The sequence below is a fragment of the Triturus cristatus genome, chromosome 7 (genome assembly GCF_964204655.1).
Source record: "Triturus cristatus chromosome 7, aTriCri1.1, whole genome shotgun sequence".
Lineage (NCBI taxonomy): Eukaryota > Metazoa > Chordata > Amphibia > Caudata > Salamandridae > Triturus > Triturus cristatus.
In genome coordinates this window covers 1,046,745,108-1,046,767,878 of record NC_140590.1, presented here as the reverse complement: position 1 = coordinate 1,046,767,878, position 22,771 = coordinate 1,046,745,108, and the positions used below count along the sequence as shown (strand labels likewise).

At 49.4% G+C, this 22,771-nt stretch overlaps 1 protein-coding gene across 4 annotated transcripts in view; it reads left to right on the top strand.

Annotated features, from left to right (window-relative positions):
* Window positions 1-22,771, top strand: part of RBM27 (RNA binding motif protein 27) — a 691,940-nt gene that overhangs the window by 116,788 nt on the left and 552,381 nt on the right. For 2 of the 4 annotated variants that reach the window (XM_085618110.1, XM_085618109.1), the window contains exon 7: window positions 16,101-16,199. The exons of the other annotated variants lie outside the window; for them this stretch is intronic. In XM_085618110.1, coding sequence (XP_085474236.1) covers window positions 16,101-16,199 — 99 coding nt within the window. The remainder of the gene's footprint in view (window positions 1-16,100; window positions 16,200-22,771) is intronic. 4 annotated transcript variants of the gene reach the window in all.

Genomic DNA, 22,771 nt, shown 5'->3' with positions numbered 1-22,771 from the left:
ACAGCCCCAACCCTGATGCTATTAAAGCACAGGTGAGTGGGATGGTCAAGCGGGGGAAGGAAAGGATGGGGACAGCAGGGAGGGAGATCTGAAAAGGAAAAGACACTCGACACATTAGCTCTACCAGAATACTGCGGGGTTAACTCAAGTCTGTGGGGGTATCGAACCTGTCGCACCTGTAAATCAATAAAACTTGTGTTCTCCAGGTGTACTCATCCTGGACTTCACACAAGCAATACTTAGTTCTGAGCGCTACTTTTGGCTTCTAAGAATAAAAGGAAGGCATCATGAAAAACACGCTCTCATCCCACTGTAATCATGCGACAAAACACACTGCCTCACAAACGTAACCATACACACCAGAATAGTAGTCGTGCTTCACTTTACAGGGGAAGAGCAGAATGCCGCCTCTTAAACCCCCTGTTAATACACAAAGGAAAAGGAGTTAAAATGCCTCTTTTAACTCCGTTAAACGTAGTAAATGTCAACAGTTTGAAAGCCACAAGCATCAGGACCCTAAACACCTAATCGCTCACGGCTTGCGTGGTAATTCAGACTGGAATACACAGTTCAGCATTCGTAAATATTTACATGCAGGACATCGCTTGATGCGTATGATTCGTTTTCAGAACAAGTGCGGACTCTACGTTCACCACAACGGGAGCTGAACTGCTCTCTAGGTTCCCAGTGGTGCAAGTGCACACTTACCCTACACGGGCTGATTGCTGGAATCGGAATCGTCGGTTGTCTCGAAATCCTCGGCTGCCTTGAAGAATAACCAGCAGCGAGTGGGACGCAGAGCGGCGTTTTAACCTGAAGCTGTTTCCGGGTTACCCACGTGATCGGCGTCCGTAGCGGAGGTGCAGGGAAACATGGGAGATGTGGTTTTGGTTCTGAGGCGCCCATCCGCTTCCGTGCTTTCTGCCTCCGTGGTTTCGTTGTTGTGCCCCCACCACTCGATCAACCATTCCCACAGGGCCTGTGCTTTCATTGTCTCTCGAATGCCCCCACCACCGCGAGGTACGTTCATGGGGCTATTTGGTTCGTGCAATGTTTGGAGGGGGAGGAGCGTGACAGCACATCCTCCTTTCGGGGTCCCTTTCTGTGGACCAGGTTTACTTGGGTGGTTTTTGTGGAAGAGCGACACCAGACGAGGGGCGTGAACATTAGTTGCTGGCTCCCATGAGTTTTCTTCAGGTCCATAATTCTTCCAAGCCAAAAGATACCATAAGGACTTGCTTCTCCATTTGGAATCAAGTATTTTCCTTACCTCATACTCTGGTTCTCCGTCAAGTATGATAGGGGATGGCGGTCGTCTTGTTGGTCTAGCAGAGGGTTTCAGAAGTGAAACATGAAAGACCGGATGAACCTTCATGTGTGAGGGCAAGGCAAGTTTGAATGCTACGGGGTTTACCTCTTTCACTATGCGATACGGCCCGATGTATCGCGGATTAAAAATGCTGTACTTGCGAAATCGTAGATTCTTTGTAGACAGCCACACGAAATCACCCCGCGTATAGGTTGGGCCTTGTCTACGCCGCTTGTCAGCTTGCTTCTTGTATTGTTCCTTGGTTTTCTGTAGGTTCTCCCTGGCGGTTTTCAAATTCTCTTGTATTACTGTGACTCTTTCTTGTACATTAGGTATCTTCTCATCGTAGTGAGGTTTTACCATGGGGAGAAAACGAGGATGGAATCCATAGGTACAATAAAAAGGTGTTATTTTACTGGAACTATGCTGGGCGTCGTTGTATGCAACTTCGGCCAACCAGAGTAGATCCACCCATTCGTCCGTTGCTTGATCTACCTAACAGCGTAGGTATTTCTTTAGGGTTTGGTTAAGACGTTCAGTCTGACCGTCTGTTTGTGGGTGGAAGGCTGTGGACGTGTTGTTCGATATATACGCAGAGTTGCGCACCAGGTTTTCCAAAACTTGCTGGTGAATTGAGGGCCCCTGTCTGTAATAATGACCTTGGGTAGTCCATGAAAACGAACGATATGCGTGAGTAGTAATGTAGCCAACTGAGATGATGACGGGAGACCGGCACAAGCAATGAAGTGGCCCAACTTCGTGAGGCTATCCACTACCACTAAAATGGCTGTATATCCCTTGTCCTTAGGTAAACTTACAATAAAGTCCATTGACACATTTTCCCATGGTATTTCGGGAGTGGGTAAAGGTTGCAGTAATCCTGCGGGTTTCCTATGGTCTGCCTTGGCCTGACAGCACACCACACACTGTCGGATTCTTTTAATGATGTCCTGCCTGATATTGGGCCACCAAAAGTGGCGTAGAATTTTCTCCAGAGTTTTTTCTGTTCCTGTGTGTCCAGCACATGGATCTTCATGGCACCAATTGAAGACAGTTCGTCGTAACCCAGTGGTCGGGATTAACAACTGATGGTGTCGCACGGGGAGGCCGTCCTTTAAGCGCCATTCGGTATTCTCCTTCATCCAGTTCTTCCACGATGAGCCTTTTATGGCTTGTTTTACTTGGTTCAAGAATTCATCCGTTTGAAGTACACAAACGATTTTCTCGGGGGGGTATGATAGCGTGTACTTCTGGCTTGTGCATAGCAAGGGAATTATCACGGCGAGATAGAGCGTCTGCTTTCCTGTTTTCTGTCCCTGGTCTATATGTGACAATGAAGTCGAACTCAGAAAAGAATAGCATCCTCCGCAGTTGGCGTGGTGTAAGCAAGCGAGCTGACTTCATAAACTGCAGGTTTCTATGGTCTGTATATACCGTTACAGTATGTCTTGCCCCCATTAGATAATGCCTCCATTCCTTAAAGGCATCCTTGAAAGCTAGGAGCTCCTTTTCCGCTATCGTGTAGTGGGTTTCTGCCGTGTTTAATTTGCGGGACATGTAGGCCACCGGGTGTAGTTGCCCTGTATCCTTGTTTCTTTGTGATAAGATGGCTCCTATCGCCACATCCGATGCATCCGCCTCAACTATGTAGGACTCGTCACTGTCAGGGTGAGCCAGAATAGGTGCAGTGGTGAAGGCAGTTTTCAACACATCGAATGCCTTCTGGGCATCTTCCGTCCATGTATAGGAAACATCTTTCTTCAGTAGTTTGGTCAAGGGAGCTGTCACTTGTGAAAATTGCTGAATAAAGCGCCTATAAAAATTGGCAAATCCCAAGAAGCATTGCAATTCTTTCACAGTAGTGGGAGGTAACCAATCTAACACTGCTTGTATTTTGCGTGCTGCCATTTCTTGACAGTTAGCTGACAGTAGTATTCCCAAGAACTCCACCTTTCTTACATGAAACTCGCATTTGCTTATCTTACAATATAGGCGATGTCTTCGAAGGGTAAGCAAAACTGCACGAACATGTTCTATGTGATCTTCTTCTCTTTCTGAATATATCAGGATGTCATCGATGTAAATGATGACTGTGATATCAAGGAATTCCCGAAGTATGTCTGTCAAAAAGAACTGAAAGGCGGCTGGGGCGTTGCATAATCCATATGGCATTACGCAGTACTCAAATAGGCCATATCTGGTACGGAAAGCAGTCTTCCATTCATCGCCTTTGCGCATTCGTACCAAATGGTATGCTCCTTTCAGATCCAAGCGAGTATATATCACTGCTTGACGTACTTGATCCAGTAATACTGGAATGAGTGGCAAGGGTTAACGGTTTTTAATGGTGATGCTGTTTAGCGCTCTAAAGTCCACACAGCCTCTAAGTTCACGATTGGCCTTAGGTATAAAGAAGAGTGGCGAAGCTGCGGGTGATTTGGACGGTCTTATGAATCCGTTGTCCAAGTAAGTGTCCAGGTATTGGCGCAGATGCTTGTTTTCCGGCTCGGTGAGGGCGTACACCCTTCCACAGAGTACGACCGCTCCTGGGATCAGGTCTATTTGGCAGTCATAACTGCGATGCGGTGGTAAAATATTAGCTTGGTCCTCGTCGAACACATCCCTAAGATCGTGGTATGGTGCAGGTAAGAACTTCCTGTTCGAGGCATATGAGCTGCAGATTGTACACTTTTGCATAAATCGCCATCTGGTGTTGGGCCCGGATGCAGTTTGTTTTTCTTCTTGGACAGTCTTTGGAAGTCACGAGTTCGGTGACTCCTCCTTCGGTCCGTACTGCGCATGGGCTTCGGCTCCATCCTCAGATTGTTTTTTTCCGCCATCGGGCTCGGATGTGATACTTCGTGCTCCGGCTTCGAACCTTTCCAGTTCGACCTTTGACGGAAAATCCTCGTCCATCGAGATTCTTAAGAGAAATCATCTTCTTCATCTCTCTCGGCGGCACTTTTCGATTCCAGACATCGGCACCGGCCTACGGGCCTCCCTCAACTCCGGTCTCGGCCGATGGAAAGGACTCCCTTCAAAAAGTGCCCAAAATGTGGGTCTAAATTTCCCCACACCGACCTCCATCAGGTGTGTAACCTCTGCCTCTCTCCTGAACACGAGGCTCGAGACTGCCCCGCCTGCAAGTCTTTTCGATCGAAAAAGACCATCCGGGATCGAAGAGCTCGACGCACCATGGCGCACTCATCGACTTCGGCTCTACCCGACATCTTCGGAGACTACACCGGAGCTTCGGGGCAGCAGCACACAGAGCAGGAGGAAGAACTCGTCAGCGCTTCCGAGGCCGACGACTCTGACCTGGAGGAGATAACACCGGCGCAGAGGGTCGTGAGTACTTTACCCCCTCCCACTCCCGTACCCACACTGAAAGAGACTCAGGTTACACCTTTGCCTCCGGGCCTAGGGAAAACCAAACATACAGCTTCTATCACCCCACCTTCGGGCCCGGTGTCGAAGCATCATAAGTCAACCGGCGGCTCGGGCTCGAGCCAGCCTACTCCTGGTGCCGAAAAACACCGTTCGGCACCGAAGAAAACCACGCCCAGTTCGGCTCCGAAGTCATCGGGCTCGAAACCTGCACTCTAGGTGCCGATAAAGCATAAGTCCCTCGGCACCGACGCTCCGGCGCCGAAGACCGCCTCGGCACCAAAGAAATCGGAGACCCCGAAAAAGCATGGCATGGAGAAACCATCGAAGCCCTCTGCTCCGAAAACGTCGGCACCGACAGATGATTCGGTGCCAGAAGAACTATTTACGCCTGATCCTTATCAAAAAACTTTAACAAAGGATCCAAAGACTGGTCATTTAACTTTGTCTTCCAAAAAAAGACATTTACACAAGCCAGATCCTCCTCCATCGCCAAAACGGAAGGACTCTGCCACATCCCCCTTCAGAGTACCCTCCCCACCACCTCCTCCACCTCCTCCACTTTCTCCACCTCCTCCACCTCCCATATCTCCACCACCTTTGCCTCACCGCTCTCCAACCCCATCTCCAGACCCTGATTATGGAGATCCAGATTATGACCCGGCAGACGCCCCAATAGACCCCACACCTCCAGGGACACCAGACCCATGGGAGGATTACCACAACCCCGATGTTCCAGATGTGCCTCAGGATGACATTTATCCATCCAGGCCGTCTCCTCCAGAGGACTCCCTGGGGTTCCACCACTTAATACAGCGGGCGGCACACTACCATGGGGTAGAATTACATAGCGAGCCAGTTGACTACGATTTCCTGCTGGACACTTTTGACATACAAGATAAGGCCACAGCAATATTGCTCATGCTAAAAGGGGTAACCAAACATGCTGCAGAGGTGTTCAAGGACCCAGTCAGAGCTAGGATATTAAACCCCAGGATAGAGAAAAAATATAAAGCAGCCCCCACAGATCCTGCATATATTAAAGGACCTGCTCCCTTAGACTCTTTGGTGGTATCCACAGCTAGGAAGCGGTCTAACTCTCAATCCTCAGGGGAGGCTCCCCCATCAGATAAGGAGTCAAAGCTCTTAGATGCGTCTGGTAAACGCACTGCCTCGCAGGCCGCAAATATGTGGCGCATTGCTAACACACAAGCTCTGCTTGCACGTTACGATAGAGCGCATTACGATGAACTGGAGGCTATCATGCAACACCTCCCAGACAAACATAAACACAGGGCTCAGGAGCTAATACAGGAGGGAAAGCTCATCACCAATACCTCAATTAAATGTGCCCTCGACGCAGCAGACACAGCTTCCAGGGCTATAAATACCAGTGTTCTGCTTCGCCGTCACGCCTGGCTCAGGATCTCAGGCTTTAAACCAGAGGTCCAAGCATCTATATTAAACAACCCTTTTGACCAACAACACTTATTTGGCCCCAAAGTGGACGAAGCCCTGGAAAAAATGAATAAGGATACAGATACGGCGAAGTCTATGGGAGCACTACATTCACACACCCCTAGACGCTCCTTTCGCCGTTCCTCCTTTCGAGGCTCTAACAGAGGTTACTCTTCCGATAACGCCTCCTCGTCCTATAAGTCCCCTCCTCAAAATACCTTCACAAAAGGCTATCAAAGAGGTGGATATCGAGGAAACAATAATAAAGGCAGGGGCAAAACCAACACCGCCCGTTCTGCCACACCGCCCACACAATGACTTTCCCCCGCTCCCCCCAGACCATTCCACTCCGGTCGGGGGCAGACTACAAGACTTTCTTCAAACCTGGGAGACCATAACATCAGACAAATGGGTGACCCAAATTATTCGGTCAGGGTACTGTCTCGAACTAACTTCTACCCCCCCAAATATTCCACCCAGACACCGTGCGATGTCACAAGAACATACCACACTTCTAAAGCAAGAGGTACTCTTCCCTCCTGCAAAAACAAGCTATAGAGCAGGTCCCCCTCAATCAGCAAAATTAAGGGGTCTACTCTCTGTACTTTCTAATACCAAAGAAAGACGAGACCCTACGGCCCATTCTAGACCTCCGGCCTCTAAATACATATATCCATTCAGACCATGGTAACTCTCCAACAAGTTCTCCCACTCCTCTGTCAGGGCGACTTTCTCACTACACTGGACTTGAAAGACGCATACTTTCATATTCCAATACACCCTGCTCACAGAAAGTACCTCCGATTTGTGGTGGACGGCCAACATTATCAGTTCAAGGTTCTCCCCTTCGGGGTCACAACCGCACCACGGGTGTTTACCAAATGCCTGGCAGTAGTGGCGGCACACCTCAGAAGACAGAACATTCACGTCTTCCCCTATCTGGACGACTGGCTCATAAAAGCCGCGTCCTACCACCAGTGTGTGCAGCATACAAACACTACCATTCAACTACTCCACTAGCTAGGCTTCACGGTGAACCACCAAAAGTCCCACTTGATACCGTCTCACACAAAACAATACCTCGGTGCCACTATAGACACCTCAAGAGCCATAGCCTATCCCAACTCAGCCAGAATCGCAAGCATACAAGCTTTGAAACTAATAGGGATGATGGCATCTTGCATCTTCATAGTGCCTCATGCAAGACTTCACATGCGTCCACTCCAAGAGTGCCTAGCACGCCAGTGGAACAGCTGACGGATCTGGTGTTGGTGGATGGTCGCACCCATCGCTCTCTGCAGTGGTGGAATACCACGAACCTTTCCAAAGGGCGACCGTTCCTGGACCCGGTTCCTCAGGTGATTCTAACAACAGACGCATCGCTCTCCGACTGGGGAGCGCACCTATTACACCTCACAGTGCAAGGTGTATGGACGCCACAACAGAGGTTACTCCACATCAACCATCTGGAGTGATTGGCGATCTTTCTAGCCCTGAAATCTTTTCAGAAACAAATCTCAGCCGAGGCAGTCCTCATTCGCACAGACAATATGACTGCAATGTATTATATTCAAAAACCGCGAGGGACACACTCTCTCCAGCTCTCTCGCTTAGCACAGAGCATATGGAGATGGGCAATTCCACAAAAAATCTTTCTCCTGGCACAACACGTCCCAGGCATACAAAACACCGTGGCAGATCTGCTCAGCAGACAAACGCAGCAAATGCACGAATGGGAACTGCATCCACAAGTTCTTCACCCATTCTTTCACAAGTGGGGGCATCCTCAGATAGACCTCTTCGCCACCCACGAAAACAAAAAATGCCCAAGCTTCGTCGCCAGATACCCACACTCGTTGTCCAAAGGCAATGCGATATGGATGAACTGGTCAGACAAATTTGCATACGCCTTTCCACCTCTCCCGCTAATTCCATTAGTGGTAAGGAAGCTACAACAGCACTCCCTCACACTCATTCTGGTAGCTCCAACATGGGCCAGGCAGCCGTGGTACACCACACTACTACAGCTCTCGGTGGTACCACATCAAAAACTGCACCTGTCCCCATGCCTCCTAACCCAGAACCATGGAGAAATCAGGCACCCGGACCCAGCTCAGCTCAACCTTGCGATCTGGCTCCTGAAATCTTAGAATTTGGATACCTTAACCTTCCCCCTGATTGCATGAACATTATCAAGGAAGCCAGACGTCCTACCACTCGAGCATGCTATGTCGCAAAGTGGAAGAGATTTGTTGTTTACTGCCGTAACAATACAATCAACCCTTTAGATGTATCCATACAGCACATCATATGCTATCTGCTCAGTCTTCAAAGGTGTAACCTGGCGTACTCATCCATCCGTCTACACCTAGCAGCAATTGCTGCTTACCTACAAAACAGAGAGCATTTATCACTGTTCAGAGTGCCTGCTATTAAAGCCTTTATGGAAGGCCTTAAAAGAGTAATTCCACCCAGGGCACCACCTTCACCTGTATGGAATCTAACCGTAGTTCTTACAAGGCTAATGGGTCCGCCTTTCGAACCAATGCATAAATGTGAGCTACAGTTCCTCACTTGGAAAACAGCTTTCCTCGTAGCTATCACTTCTCTTAGAAGGGTTAGTGAGATACAAGCGTTCACTATACAAGAACCCTTTTTACAGATACATCACAGCAAGGTGATACTTCGCACAAAATCCAAAATTTCTGCCCAAGGTCATTTCCCCCTTCCATCTTAATCAATCGGTGGAATTACCGTTTTTTTTCTCGCAACCTCAATCTGTTGCGGAAAGGGCTCTACATACACTTGATGTTAAAAGGGCTTTACTGTACTACATACAAAGAACGCAACCTTTCAGAAAAACTAAACAGTTGTTTGTCTCCTTCTCTCCACCGCATAAAGGCAACCCCATCTCAAAATCAGGGATAGCTAGGTGGATTGTAAAGTGCATACAAATTTGCTATCACAAAGCAAAAAGAACATTATCTGTTCCACCTAAAGCCCACTCTACAAGAAAGATAGGGGCTTCTATGGCTTTTCTAGGGAACATACCCTTAGATGACATCTGCAAGGCAGCCACATGGTCAACACCGCACACCTTCACAAAACATTACTGTGTAGACGTGCACTCCAAACAACAAGCTAGTGTGGGCCAGGCTGTACTAAAGACACTGTTTCAAACCACTGCAACGGAATCCGGTGGTCGCCGCTAGGGTTGGGTACTGCTATATAATCTATGCACAGTGTATAATCTGCAGCTCATATGCCTCGAACGGAATATGCTACTTACCAGTATGCATCTGTTCTTGGCATGTAGAGCTGCAGATCTATACACGCCCACCCGCCTCCCCGGCTACCTGTATCCGTTCCAGTCTATCTTATTTAGATACAACACACATGGGTTTCTTACTATTATCACTACGCTCCATCTTTTCCCTGCTGGCGAACAATCTGAGGATGGAGCCGAAGCCCATGCGCAGTACGGACCGAAGGAGGAGTCACCGAACTCGTGACTTCCAAAGACTGTCCAAGAAGAAAAACAAACTGCAAACATCCGGGCCCAACACCAGATGGCGATCTATGCACAGTGTATAGATCTGCAGCTCTACATGCAAAGAACAGATGCATACTGGTAAGTAGCATATTCCTTTCTTAACATTTTAGGTGGTTAGTTGATCTTTGCTATTTAGCTGTCCATATTGTGGATGGACTGTTTCACTGTCTTAAAAATGTATGTAGGTGTTAGTTTTAAACAGCCTTTTGACATTTTTACAGAGTAAATCACTGCTATAGTGTTCCTGAACATCATTTCAATGGTGTTTCATCTCCGAAGGTTTTCAGACAACTCAAAACCGCAAGTTGCTTATTGTTTGTGTATTGAGAACCATGTTTATCCATAGCACTGTGAGCATCCAAACCATGCTTCAACTTTCTTGAAAGTCTCTGTAATACAGCATTTCTTAATTGGTTGTTTTTTTTTGCATCTTAAAGCTCAATGAGGTTTGTAGCAACCCACAAAGCAGTCCTAAGTAAATGTAGCTGAATATTATTCAATACTGATACTGTTGGAGCGATGTCTTTTTAGATGCCTCCATCATTGATTCATTGATGCATCTATTGATTCAGATACTGCTTTCCATTTTGACCCTCCTATAACAAGGGCACCTGGTTTCTGCCTCCAAAGTTTTAGAAACACTGATTTTGTGAAGTGTGTACTGGTCTTCCTCCCCTCTGCCACGGTAGAAAAACATTTTTGAGACCCAAGCTTTATTTTGAGTTTTTGGAGGGTTTCAGTGGGGTATTTTAATTGGGGTGCACTGACTTTGACATCGTTGGATCACTAAATGTATATAAAGTCCTTAGAACCATCCGGAAGAGCAGAGAAACAGAGCTTTTTTTATAACTTTTTATTGATGACAAGTTTACACAGAGCAAACACTTTACAAACCTAAGCGACCAATGGTGCAAAGCTTTTGTTAACTTTTCCCACAGATCATAGCCGTTCCATTACAGAAATATTTTCAGCCATCTTTCACTTAGTCTTAGTCTTGCCCCTTTCTCCGTTGCGGGGGCTCGCATATACCTCCTGTGTAATTGTTCCATTTTTCCCAAATTTGTGACCACTTGTTGGAACTCTAGATTCATACACTGTCCTCTCTGTCAACATGCACAAATCCATGTCTCTTTCCAATGCTGCTAATGACAGTGGCTCCTGTGCCCACCATAGTCTTGCAACGTTCCGTTTCGCAATTATCATTCCAAGTGTCACTCATATTCTCTCTTTGGTGTTTAGATCAGTAGGACCCCATATATTCAGGAGGCACATCTTTATACTGTAGTCAATATCACAACCCATCACTTCCGCCATACATTTTGGTACCTCAGACCAATACATCTGAATATATGTACATTCCCAGAGTATATGCACGAAGGTGCCCTCTTGCCCACATCTTCTCATGCATCCTGTTTCGGTTCTATAACCCATCTACACCATTGCAGGGCCCGCATGATTTATTTTGTGGAGCACTTTCAGTTGTAGCAGTCTCAGCATAGAAGAGATAGCTACCTCTTTGGGGCAAGCTGGTGCCTCAAGCCATTCTTCATCCTCCAGCTCTGCCACTTCATGCTCCCACCTAGTCCGGAGCTGGAGGAGGGGGTCAGACATTTTATTAATTTGTTTCTCATAAGTCAAGGAAATGGATTTCACTGGCATGTATTCATCTAAAATTCTGTCTTCCAACAGGGAGGATTCCGGTGGGGTCTCCCCCTTTGCCATCACCGCTTGCAGTGCGTGCTTGATCCGTATGTATCTGAAATATTCTGTGTTAGCGAGTTCGTATTCCGTTTGTAGTTGGGTGAAATTAACTACCCCTCTCGCCTTCCACAGATCTCCAACCCTAGAAATGCTGATAAAGTCCCATTGGTCAAAGCCCTTAGTGTGTCTGAGATTGCCAAGGACTTCCGTGTCCCATAGTGGGGTAGCCCGTGTGACTTTAGCCTCCCAATAAAGGCTCTTCGTAGCCACTGGCCACACCTGGACCGCATGCATTGCGGGGCCGGACAGCCTCAGTTTAGTGGGGTTGGTATACAGCACCCTCGTGAAATCTCCCCCTGGGAGCAACCACCTATCAATTTGATATCCAGGGTGCCCCTGGGGCCTATATATGCCCAGATTAATTGCAGTAAGTTGCGTAGCCCAATAGTATCTTTTGATATCAGGGAGTGCAATTCCTCCTTCATATCACCCTCGTGTGAGCTTCTGAATGAATATCCTGGGTAGCTTCCCCCCCATAAAAGTTCTCTTTGGGCGCCTTCTATAGATTAAAATAGTCTGTCCCTACCGGGTGAGGCGAGTTTTGTAGCACATAAAAAAAGCGTGGTAAGGACATCATTTTGAATAATGCAGCACGCCCCAAAAGGGACAGCAGGAGATATTTCCAATGTCTGACATCAGATCTAAGTCTTTGTAGTGGGGGCAAGAGGTTTCATTCATAGAAATGGATAGAATCTTCAGAGCCATAGATCCCCAGGTATTTGAGTCCTACTTCAGCTTCACTGATAATGATATCCCTTGGTAGTGGAGGCAGCTTACCACACACACAACATAGATGGCTGATGTGAAGCAATGTTACTATAGCCAGAGTATTTCCCAAATGCAATAAAGATATGCATTGCTCTATTCAGGGAGGCACTGGGCGACGCCAAATACAACAGTATATCGTCATCATATAATGATATACGATCCTCCCAGCCCTCGGCCCACTTAAGTCCTCTAATAATAGGGTCTTTTCTTATCCACATTGCCAACTGCTCCAACATCAGGGCAAAGAGCAACGGGGAAAGAGGGCAGCCCTGTCTGGTTCCCCTTCTGAGCACAAACATTGGGAACTTTCGGTTGCTGACCACTACTTGGGCCAGTGGGTTTTTGTACAGGAGCTGCACCCAACTCAAAAAGCCTGGGCCAAATCCTAATTTCTTTAACACTGAGAACATATAGGACCATTCAATCGTGTTGAACCCCATGACTGCAACACCACGTCTTCCTGTATTGTGTTGACTCGATCCAGCACTCCATGGAGCCGTCGTAAGATAAGGGAAGTATTCCTGGCCAGCATAAAGCCGGACTGGTCCGGGAGCACCAATTTGGTTATAACTTGTAGTAAGTGGGTGGCCAGTATTTTCGCTAGGATTTGGGCTTCTGCATTAAGCAATGATATCGGCCTATATGAGGTGCATTCGTTCTTGGGCTTCCCACTTTTGTGTATAACCGCTATGGTTGCTAACCTCTGATCTATTGGGAGTGTTCCTATCTCTCGGCTCTCCTGAAACATTGCTGTCCGCTAAGGCGCAAGCATGCTAGGGTCGAGTTTGTACAATTCGATTGGCAAGCCATTAGGGCCCATCGCCTTGCCCGCCTGCGAATCATGTATAGCTTTTTCTCTGTAGTTACTAGATCCTGTTCCAATTCCTCCCGATCGTCATCAGAGACGCCAGGCGTATTTATCTAATTTGGATTGCATGGCCTATTTGACACTTCTTCCTCCAGCCATCTTGGACCACAGTGGATTTTGAGGTAGTCTGTGTGATAGGTCACGGCTCACTTCGCTCCGCTGTCTATCTGGGACAAATTACTCCCATCTGCCCATCAGGTGTTGTCGATCGCCCCAGTGACACACAAGTATTTCCTTATCACACTTCCGCCTTTTCACCGTTATTGTTGTGAACAATTTCTTTCTGTTGCCAAGATCATTGTCTGCGCCCACCGGACCTACACTAACAATTTCTGGGCCTTCTTCAAATGCTCAGCTTTTTGGCCGGGTTGTCTCAGGCGGTTGTTATTGTTCCCTGGTTCCGACTGCACACTCCAAGGCTCCCGGGGCCCCCAATACTGCCTCCTCTACGCATGCAGGCCAAGTCGTTTTCATAAAGTATTTTTAGGGGTCATCCTGTGCATATGTTCACAGGCCATCGATGTCTTTAAGTTAGATTTTTGTTCCAGTATGTTTGGAGCAGTATATTGCCTTTTGGATTTAGCACCCGGGGTATTTAGGCAGGCACGTACCTAGGGGCCGCAGACAGATCTTAGTAACTGTCTGACACTCCAGGCCGCTGCTCTTCACAGACCTCTCTTCCGTGCTGCTGCCGTACCTTTGAATACCGGCCCCCATGGCACCCCGTTGCAACGTATTTCCAGGGATCATCAGTGTAGGTCGATGTTCTTGAGTGATCGGCACCCTCGAGCATATGCACTGCAGGCGGGCTGAACTGACGTCTCTCGTGGTGTGCTCTGTGCTGTAGCCTCGCCCCGGTGCTCTGTGCGTCACTCCTTCGCCTTCCAGGCCGCCTGTGGCCACACAAAACCTCTGCATCGGGACCGGGTCAGCTCACGGACGCTCCAGTATGCCCCGACACGGACCTTAACTGGGCTAGTCTCAGGATGTCCGTTCCGATGATTGTGTTTGTCCGGCGCCCTCCGCGTAGCGCCCCTCCTCCACTTCACAGGCTGCGTTGACAGGCCTGTATCTTGCGAGATCGGGCCGATCTCCACTCTACATTGCAGGATTCACCCAGTTTCACGATCCGGTCACTCCAGACAGGCTCCGGCCACTCCAGACAGGCTCCGGCACGGTTGCAGAAAGTTAAAGCAGCATTTTCACCAGATCATTACACACATTTTGGCTTGAACGGGCGTGTTCGGTTGGACCGCTCTACTGTGTGACCATCTTACTCGGCGGTTGGCCACGCCCCTCTCAGAGAGAAACAGAGCTTGATGTTATTGGACCTGTGCTTTGACACTTCAGGTGTGCAAATCGCACTGGTGCAGCTGACCTTACTTAGATTGTCTGTATTACTGAAATGTTCTTGCCTTGGGTCATGTGCATGGCTATTTCTTTCTGTGGTAATACTTCTGAAACCTCTCTACTGACTTGTTTACTCCGTCTCCAAACTCCTTATACTCATTTAATCTCTGCACCAGAACTTAAATAGTTAAAATAATTTTCTAGATGTGTAATGTCTGTGGGTGTATAACTTTCCGAACATTGTTCTTGTTAGAGCTCCTTTTGTGCCAATAAATATTTTGCTTGCCTCTTCCCAGATATAGAATGTAATGTAATGAGAGGGCCAGTGATAGGTGTAAGTAAATGGACAGTGTTAATAGTGGCTAGGACCTCACCTGCCTCGCCACTTAATTTATCTCCGTCCAAACTTTAATTCACTCTTGTATGTTTGGAGTCCCCAGCTCCCTTTCTCAGCTTTAGAGCTGGGAGCTTTACTTCATTTTGACTCCACATCTATATTCTGTTCCACTCCATTTTGGGCCCTTTTTTAAATTTTAAACGGCATTGTGAGCTGCCGCTAATATTAACTGATGGCAGTACCATTATTAAACATCGTAAAACGTTTGTGAACCCGTTAGTGAATAATAGCGCCGAAGTGAAGCAAAAGAACTTGTTTGATTCCTTATAGATTCACTATTAGATTGGTAAAATAGATATTACTGGACAGTCTTTTAAAAAAGCTTGTAGTTGTATAGAATATTTTTTACTAAAGTTATTTTGGTTATTCATCCCTTCTTTGTTGCTCATGTATAAATGTGCTATTTTGTTCTTCCCTCTTACTATTAAGCATTCAATTACAGGAATTCTACTATACTACTTCTGATAGTGTTGTCCCTGTCACAGATTGCGCTTACATCCTTATGTTTAGTTGGTTGTTTAAATGTACTGACTGAAAATTTATTTGCTTGTTACTAGACTAGAAATGCAGGAAAACTGGATGTTTAAGAATTTGACAGGAAATGCCTCTTTGTCAGAAAATATTGTTTTTATGTTATTTATATAGTGGTGAACCCCCCTTGTTGCCAATCAGTAAAGTGAGCCATCGATTCCAAAGCCCTAGTTCCAACTACTCAGAGGAGAGGCTTTTTTAAGCCATATTCAAGCCAGTACGATGTCTAAGACTCTTATGCTAGGTATTTAGTCTTTTCTCCTAAAGGCAGTCATTCTCTTGAAAATCCTGCCACTGCTCATTTGCTGTTTTCTCTCACAATGCAGTGATTTGCCTTCACAAATTTGGTCTTACTTCCTCAAAACTGGAAACCTCTGCAGATCACTCAGCTTTAGGTATGCATGCTTGGAGATTTCCCTAAGGCACCTTCCATTTGTTTTACGGTTTCATCTGTACAAGTTTGGCAGGGTAGAGGAGGAGTGATACAATAAAGTTCTTATCAGCCACTCCCCTTCAGCATAATATTGACTTTTACTAAAGATTAGTGAGAATGTTGTATTCATTCCTGCAGTAATAAGCAGCTGTTACTCATTTAATAATGATTTTGGTATTTCAATTAAGGTGATCTGTAGATTGCATTAGTACTGACCACTTTAAGGTTGCACCAAGCAACCTAACAAAGATTTTTCCATCTAAATGGTGTTCCCTTATCTGACAGACCAAAAAGGAAGGGAAGAGTCTTTGAACGCAGATGAAGGAGATCCTGGCTCACCGAACAATAAGTTGTCCATCAAATCCAACTTAGAACTTAATGAAGGTCAGTTAGAACAACTCATCTGTGTTATATAGGCAGTGTACTGGCAATGTCAAACTGTATTTGTTTATACCTGTATATTGCTATAATCCACAGGTAACTAAACGTTTTCCTGTAAGAGTAACAAGTAGAACAAGCTCAAACAAATTGCAGATCTATTCAGACTAGTTGGCCGATCTTCCCAACTTTGGATGATATTCCTGGTTAAGAGCCTGTCTCTCAAGAAGTTTGACCCAGCTAGTTTTTTTCAGATTCATTCAATCTGAAAGAAACACGTTAGTTAGATTCCACACCTTAGAATATCCCCAGGCGTCAGGCTGGATCCGGAAAGATTTTTGTAGCCATACCCCTTGCGCGTCGCCAGGCGTCGTCTGCAGCTCCGCGTCCGTCGTCGGCGTCGTGCGCCGGAATGACGTCGTCGGAGTACTTAGACGCCGCCCTCGCGCGCTGACGTCAGTTCTTCTTTTTTCCGTGCCAGTAAGCGCCGATCCGGGAAGAGCTTACCCCTAGTCATTTTTGACTAACTTTTTTGACGCTTTTTGGTCTATCGACTCGACTCTGGTGCCGGTAGGATGCCTGGTTTCAAAGCCTGTGACGTCTGTCATCGCCGACGGATCACCATCGCCGGTGCCTTTATTGCCTGGGGGCCGACCATGACGCGGAGTCATGCCTCGATTGCCAGGCCTTGACATCGAAAGCTAGGCGGGAGCGGTCCCGTAAGCTTCTTGAGCTTCGGCACTCGGCTCCGCGCCGCTCTCGGTCCAGGAGGAGGTCCAAGGACCGATCGCGGAGCCGCAGCCATAGTCATCGCTCGTCGGGGTCTTCGGGTAAGTCGAAGCACTCCAAGAAGTCCAAGAGACGACATCGCTCTTCGGACTCCCCTCACCGGTCGCGAGACTTGGCCGAGGGTCAGGGTGGTCCCACCCCCGTCGGAGCCGCAGGAGCCGCGTCCGTACCCATACCCGCCGGTCCCTGGGACTGACGCGACTCCGGCGGAAGTCAGTGCCTTCCTCTCGGCCATGAGGGGCCTGGCTCCGCCGTCGACTCCGGTAGGCGCACCTTCAGGCCCCGCAGGTTCGACTGGGCGACCTCGCGTGCCGGCGGCTCCGGCCCCGGCGCCGTCGACAGCTCCGGCCCCGATGTCGCAGGTCCCCGAGGGATCCAGGCCTGGATCTTGGTCGGCGCCGGTCGACCTCACGACGACTCCTCCGCCGGCGCCGACACCGATCCACCTCCGACGCCGTCCCCGCACGACGTCGTTCCCCGGTACAGGCCCGACGCCGGCACGGCGACGCATGGCGCCGCTGCCGGCGCCGATGGGTGAACGCTTCATCTACTGCCCGGCTCCGATCGTTCCTCCTGTTTATCGGGAATCGGATGACGAGGGAGACTGGGAGGGGTCTGATGACCCTATGGCCGCTCTGGCCCAACTTTCTCAGGACTGGGCAGAGGAATTGGGGGATGCCAGCGGTCTGGATACCTCCCCGGACGCTGGTTTCATCTCTCCTCCGACTGTGGCCTCGGAGGAGGGTGCAGCCTTCTCAGTGGTGCTGCGCAAGGCGGCCGAAGCCCTAGGGCTCGAGTTGCCTGCTGTGGCCGTGAGGACTAACGTCCTCACTGAGGTCCTTCAACCGACAGCAAGCTCCACTGAGCCTCTGCTGCAGTTTAATGAGGCCCTCATTGACGTTCTGCAGGGCACTTGGTCCAAGCCCCCCACAGTTCCTCCTGTGGACCGGAACGTTGTCCGGCGCCACCGCCCTGCTCCGGGCGACCCCAGTTTCCTCTCCCAACACCCCATCCCCGAGAGTCTGGTTATCCAGGCCTCAACCTCCCAATCCTCCTTCCCGTCCGCTCCTCCGGATCGGGAATCCAAGAGGTTGGAACAGTTTGGCAAGAAATTGTTCTCGTCCCTGAGTTTGGGACTGTGGTCTTTAAATACCGCTTGCCTTTTGGACCGTTATTCCCACTCTCAGTGGGATACGGTGGAGGACGTGCTGCCCTTGTGCCCGGTGGAGGCCCGGACACGACTCACTCAGCCACTTGCTGACGGTCGAGATGCAGCACGGCATGCCATACGGTGTGGACTTGACACCACGGACTCGCTGGGTCTGGCAAATTCCACCACGGTGGCGCTTCGGCGTCACGCCTGGCTGAGGTCCACGTCATTTTCGGGGGATGTCCAGAGTTCCCTCATGGACATGCCCTTTGATGGCACTCGCCTTTTTGGTGAGAAGGCGGACAGTGCGCTGGCTCGGTTCAAGGACTCCCGGGCCACGGCCTAGTCCTTGGGTCTTTCTGCCCCGCGGCCGCAAACTTCCGCCTTTCGTGGCCAAGGAAGGAGCGCCTCCTCACGTCCGCCCAGCAACTGGCCACAGAACCAACCTGCACGCGGGCGTGGATTCCGCCGAGGCGGTACTGGAGGTCAACGTGCCGGTCAGTCCACATCCACCCCGGCAGCATCCGCCTCAAAGCCCTCCTAGTCCGAGCTTTCAGGCCCATTCAACGCCAGTGGGCGGCAGAGTTCGCCATCACCTGCTCCACTGGCGCTCCATCACGTCGGACAGGTGGGTGCTGCAAATCGTCCGAAGGGGCTACCCCCTCCCCTTCGATGCGACCCCTCCAGCCATGCCACCGCTGAACCACCGTATGTCGGGGTATCATTTGCATCTTCTACGAGAGGAAGTTTCGGCCCTCTTTGCCAAAGAGGTCGTCAAGCGCGTTCCTGGTCCAGAAGTAGGTCGTGGTTGTTATTCCCACTACTTTCTGGTTCCCAAGAAGGGCAAAGGGGGGCCTACGCCCGATCTTGGACCTCAGGAGCGTCAACGCCTTCCTCCGGAAGGACTGGTTCAAGATGCTCACTTAAGCTCAGGTTCTGGCTGCCCTAGACCCTGGAGACTGGATGGTAGCGTTGGACTTGCAGGACGCTTCTTTCCACATCCCCGTCCTGCCGGCCCACCGGCGTTACCTGCGGTTCACGGTGGGTCAGGAGCACTTTCAGTTCACCGTGCTCCTCTTCGGCCTCACCAGTGCCCCTCGGGTGTTCACGAAAGTGATGGCGGTGGTCGCAGCTCATCTGCGCAGATCAGGGGTTCCAGTCTTCCCCTATCTTGACGACTGGCTGTTGAAGGCGGGCTCGCCCCAGCAAGTCGTCTCCCACCTCCAGACTACTGCCGACCTCCTGCACTCGCTGGGGTTCTCCATCAATGTGCCGAAGTCGCACCTGAGTCCCTCCCAGAAGCTCCTTTTCATTGGAGCGGTTCTAGATTCGGCGCAGTTCCGAGTCTATCCGCCGGAACAGCGGGTCCTGGACATTCAGGCCCTGATTTCCATCTTCCGGCCTCTGTCCTGGGTTTCGGTCAGGTTGGTGCTGCGGCTTCTGGGGCTGATGGCCTCCTGCATCCTGTTGGTACCTCACGCCAGGTGGCAGATGCGGGCTCTGCAGTGGGACCTGAAGTTTCAGTGGGCCCAGCATCGAGGCAACCTGTCCTACCATGCCCTGATTTCGGAGGGCACTGCGAACCAGCTGCAGTGGTGGGTCACAAATCTCGATTGGGTCAGCGGCAGATCCCTACCCCAACCGGAGCATGTCGTAGTGACGGATGCGTCCCTCCTGGGATGGGGGGGCCATATGGGAGGGGCGGAGATCAGAGGACTCTGGTCTCCGGCGGAGACTCTCCTCCATATCAACCTATTGGAGCTGAGGGCGATCCCACTTGCACTGAAAGCCTTCCTTCCCTCTGTCCGGGGAAGTGTCGTGCAGGTGTTCACGGACAACACCACCGCCATGTGGTATTGCAACAAACAGGGCGGGGTGCGGTCGTGGACCCTTTGTCAGGAGGCTCTGCGCCTCTGGACATGGCTGGAACATCAGGGCATCACCCTGGTGGTTCAACATCTGGCGGGCTCTCTGAACGCCAGAGCAGACGAACTCAGCCGCCGGTGCATGATGGATCACGAATGGCGTCTGAACTTGGACGTGGTGCAAGGTCTCTTTCTGCAGTGGGGAGAGCCTTGGTTAGATCTATTCGCCACCGAAGAGAACGCGCAATGTCAGCAGTTCTGCGCGTTGTAATTTCCAAGGCGGCACTCGCTCGGAGACTCTTTTCGTCGCGAGTGGAGTTGCGGTCTGTTGTACGCCTTTCTGCCTATACCACTTCTGCCCAGAGTGCTGAAGAAGATCAGGCGCGACCGGGCCCAAGTCATCTTGGGGGCTCCGGATTGGGCACGAAGGTACTGGTATCTCGAGCTACTCAGTATGTCCATCGATCCCCCGATACGACTGCCTCTTCAGGAGGACCTTCTGTCGCAGCAGCAGGGGACGGTCCTCCACCCGAACCTGTCCAGCCTCCACCTCCATGCGTGGAGATTGAGCGGTGGCAGTTGATGCCATTTGACTTGCCTCCTGAAGTCTGTGATGTCATTCTGGCAGCCAGGCGTCCCTCCAGAAAGACGGTTTACGCCTGCCAGTGGAACAAATTTGTGGCATGGTGCACAGCAAAGGCTGTGGATCCCCTTTCCGCCCCTCTTTCTGAGGTTCTCCTCTTTCTTCTTTCTTTGGCCCAGCTGGGCTCTGCTCTGGGCACCTTGAAAGGTTATCTTGCTGCAATCGCTGCTTTCTTAAGGCTTCCTGATCAGCCTTCTCTTTTCAAGTCCCCTGTTGTCTCCCGTTTTCTCAAGGGCATTACTCCTATGTTCCCTCCTGTTCCATTCGTAATGCCTCAGTGGGACTTGAACTTTGTTCTTACTTTTCTGACGTGCGCTCCCTTTGAGCCCCTTTACAACTGTCCACTTCATCTACTGACTCTGAAAACTGCCTTCCTGGTGGCTATCACCTCCGCTAGGTGGGTGAGTGAGCTCCAGGCTCTGTCAGCTAAGCCTCCCTTCCTTTCGGTTAATCCGGATAAGGTTGTCCTCCGGACCCGTCCTTCTTTCCTTCCTAAAGTCGTGACTCCCTTTCACATCGGGCAATCTGTCACGCTGTCTACCTTCTTTCCGCATCCTTCAAAAGATGAAGAGAGGCTCCACCGTCTGGACCCAAAACGTGCGCTGTCATTTTATTTGGCCCGCACAAACCAGTTCCGGGTGGACGACCAACTTTTTGTTGGATATGTAGGTGCGAAGAAGGGTAAAGCTGTGCACAAGCGGACCATCTCGCGATGGGTCGTGTTGTGTATTAAACTCTGCTATTCTTTGGCGAAAAAGGTCCCTCCTGTTGGGCTGCTTGCCCATTCCACCCGGGCCACAGCGGCGACAAATGCCCTGGAACGGGGAGTCTCCTTGCAGGACATCAGTCAGGCGGCGACGTGGGCTTCACTGCACACGTTCGCCAAGCACTATTGCCTCGACAGCCAAGTCCGGAGAGATGGCCACTTTGGCCGTTCAGGACTTTCTGGTGTGATCGGGGTTGGTATTGCTGGGGTATCTATTCTAAGGTGAGAAATCTAACTAACGTGTTTCTTTCAGATGAACAAGTTACTTACCTTCGGTAACGATGTATCTGTAAGAAACATTAGTTAGTTAGATTCCTCACCGACCCACCCAGCCTCCCCGTTCTGCGAACCGACATCTAGGGTTAAGGTTCTCCCTTTCAGGGCCCTAGATTTTTTGGCACCAGTGTCGGCCTCTTGCAGGGCTCAGCGTCCCTGGCGCGGAAAGCTATGTATAAGAACTGATGTCAGCGCGCGAGTGCGGCGTCTAGGTACTCCGACGTCATTCCGGCGCACGACACCGACGACGGACGCGGAGCCGCAGACGACGCCTAGCGACGCGCAAGGGGTATTGCTACAAAAATCTTTCCGGATCCAGCCTGACGCCTGGGGATATTCTAAGGTGAGGAATCTAACTAACTAAAGTTTCTTAAAGCTACATCGTTACCGAAGGTAAGTAACTTGTTCTTTAATTATAATACAGGCCACCGCATATCAGTAGATTTATGGAAATGAGCATAGATGGAGGAAGATGAGTTACTTAGCTGAAATGATCAGGGAAGAAGCAACACTTTATTTCTCCAAGGGACGTGTAAAAATACTATACTAAATATTTGTGCTAATAATTTGTATTTACATGTAAGAGGGAAGGAAAACAGTTTAAAAGAAGAAAAATCGATTGTTTTCCACATTTGTCTTCTTTTTTAAAAAGAAGGTAGGAGTCATGGAGATGTGAATTTACCTCCCTTTAGGTTTTTGCTCCAATCCCTACAATGTTAATATTATATACATGTTTGATTTCACAATGACTTTGGAGTTACATTGATTGATTGTAGAAAGGTGACTTGGTAAATTGCAAAGAGTATAATATACTGCCTGTATTTTTTGCTGTGCACCATATTGATCCCATTGTGCTCTAACTTTTCATCAGCATTACGTTGTTTAATGGAGAGTGGATGAGGGCAGGTAATACGGTGTGTGACATAACTCTCTCTGTTTATTGATTATGTGCCAGGTGCTATGTAGATCGCATAGTACACACAGTACCCTGAGTCCTTGACATACTGCTCTACTTTTAGTAAACTTGCTTGACCTATCTACCCTCCTCTGTGGGGTGTGTAACAATATTACGTAACATTTCGGATTTCT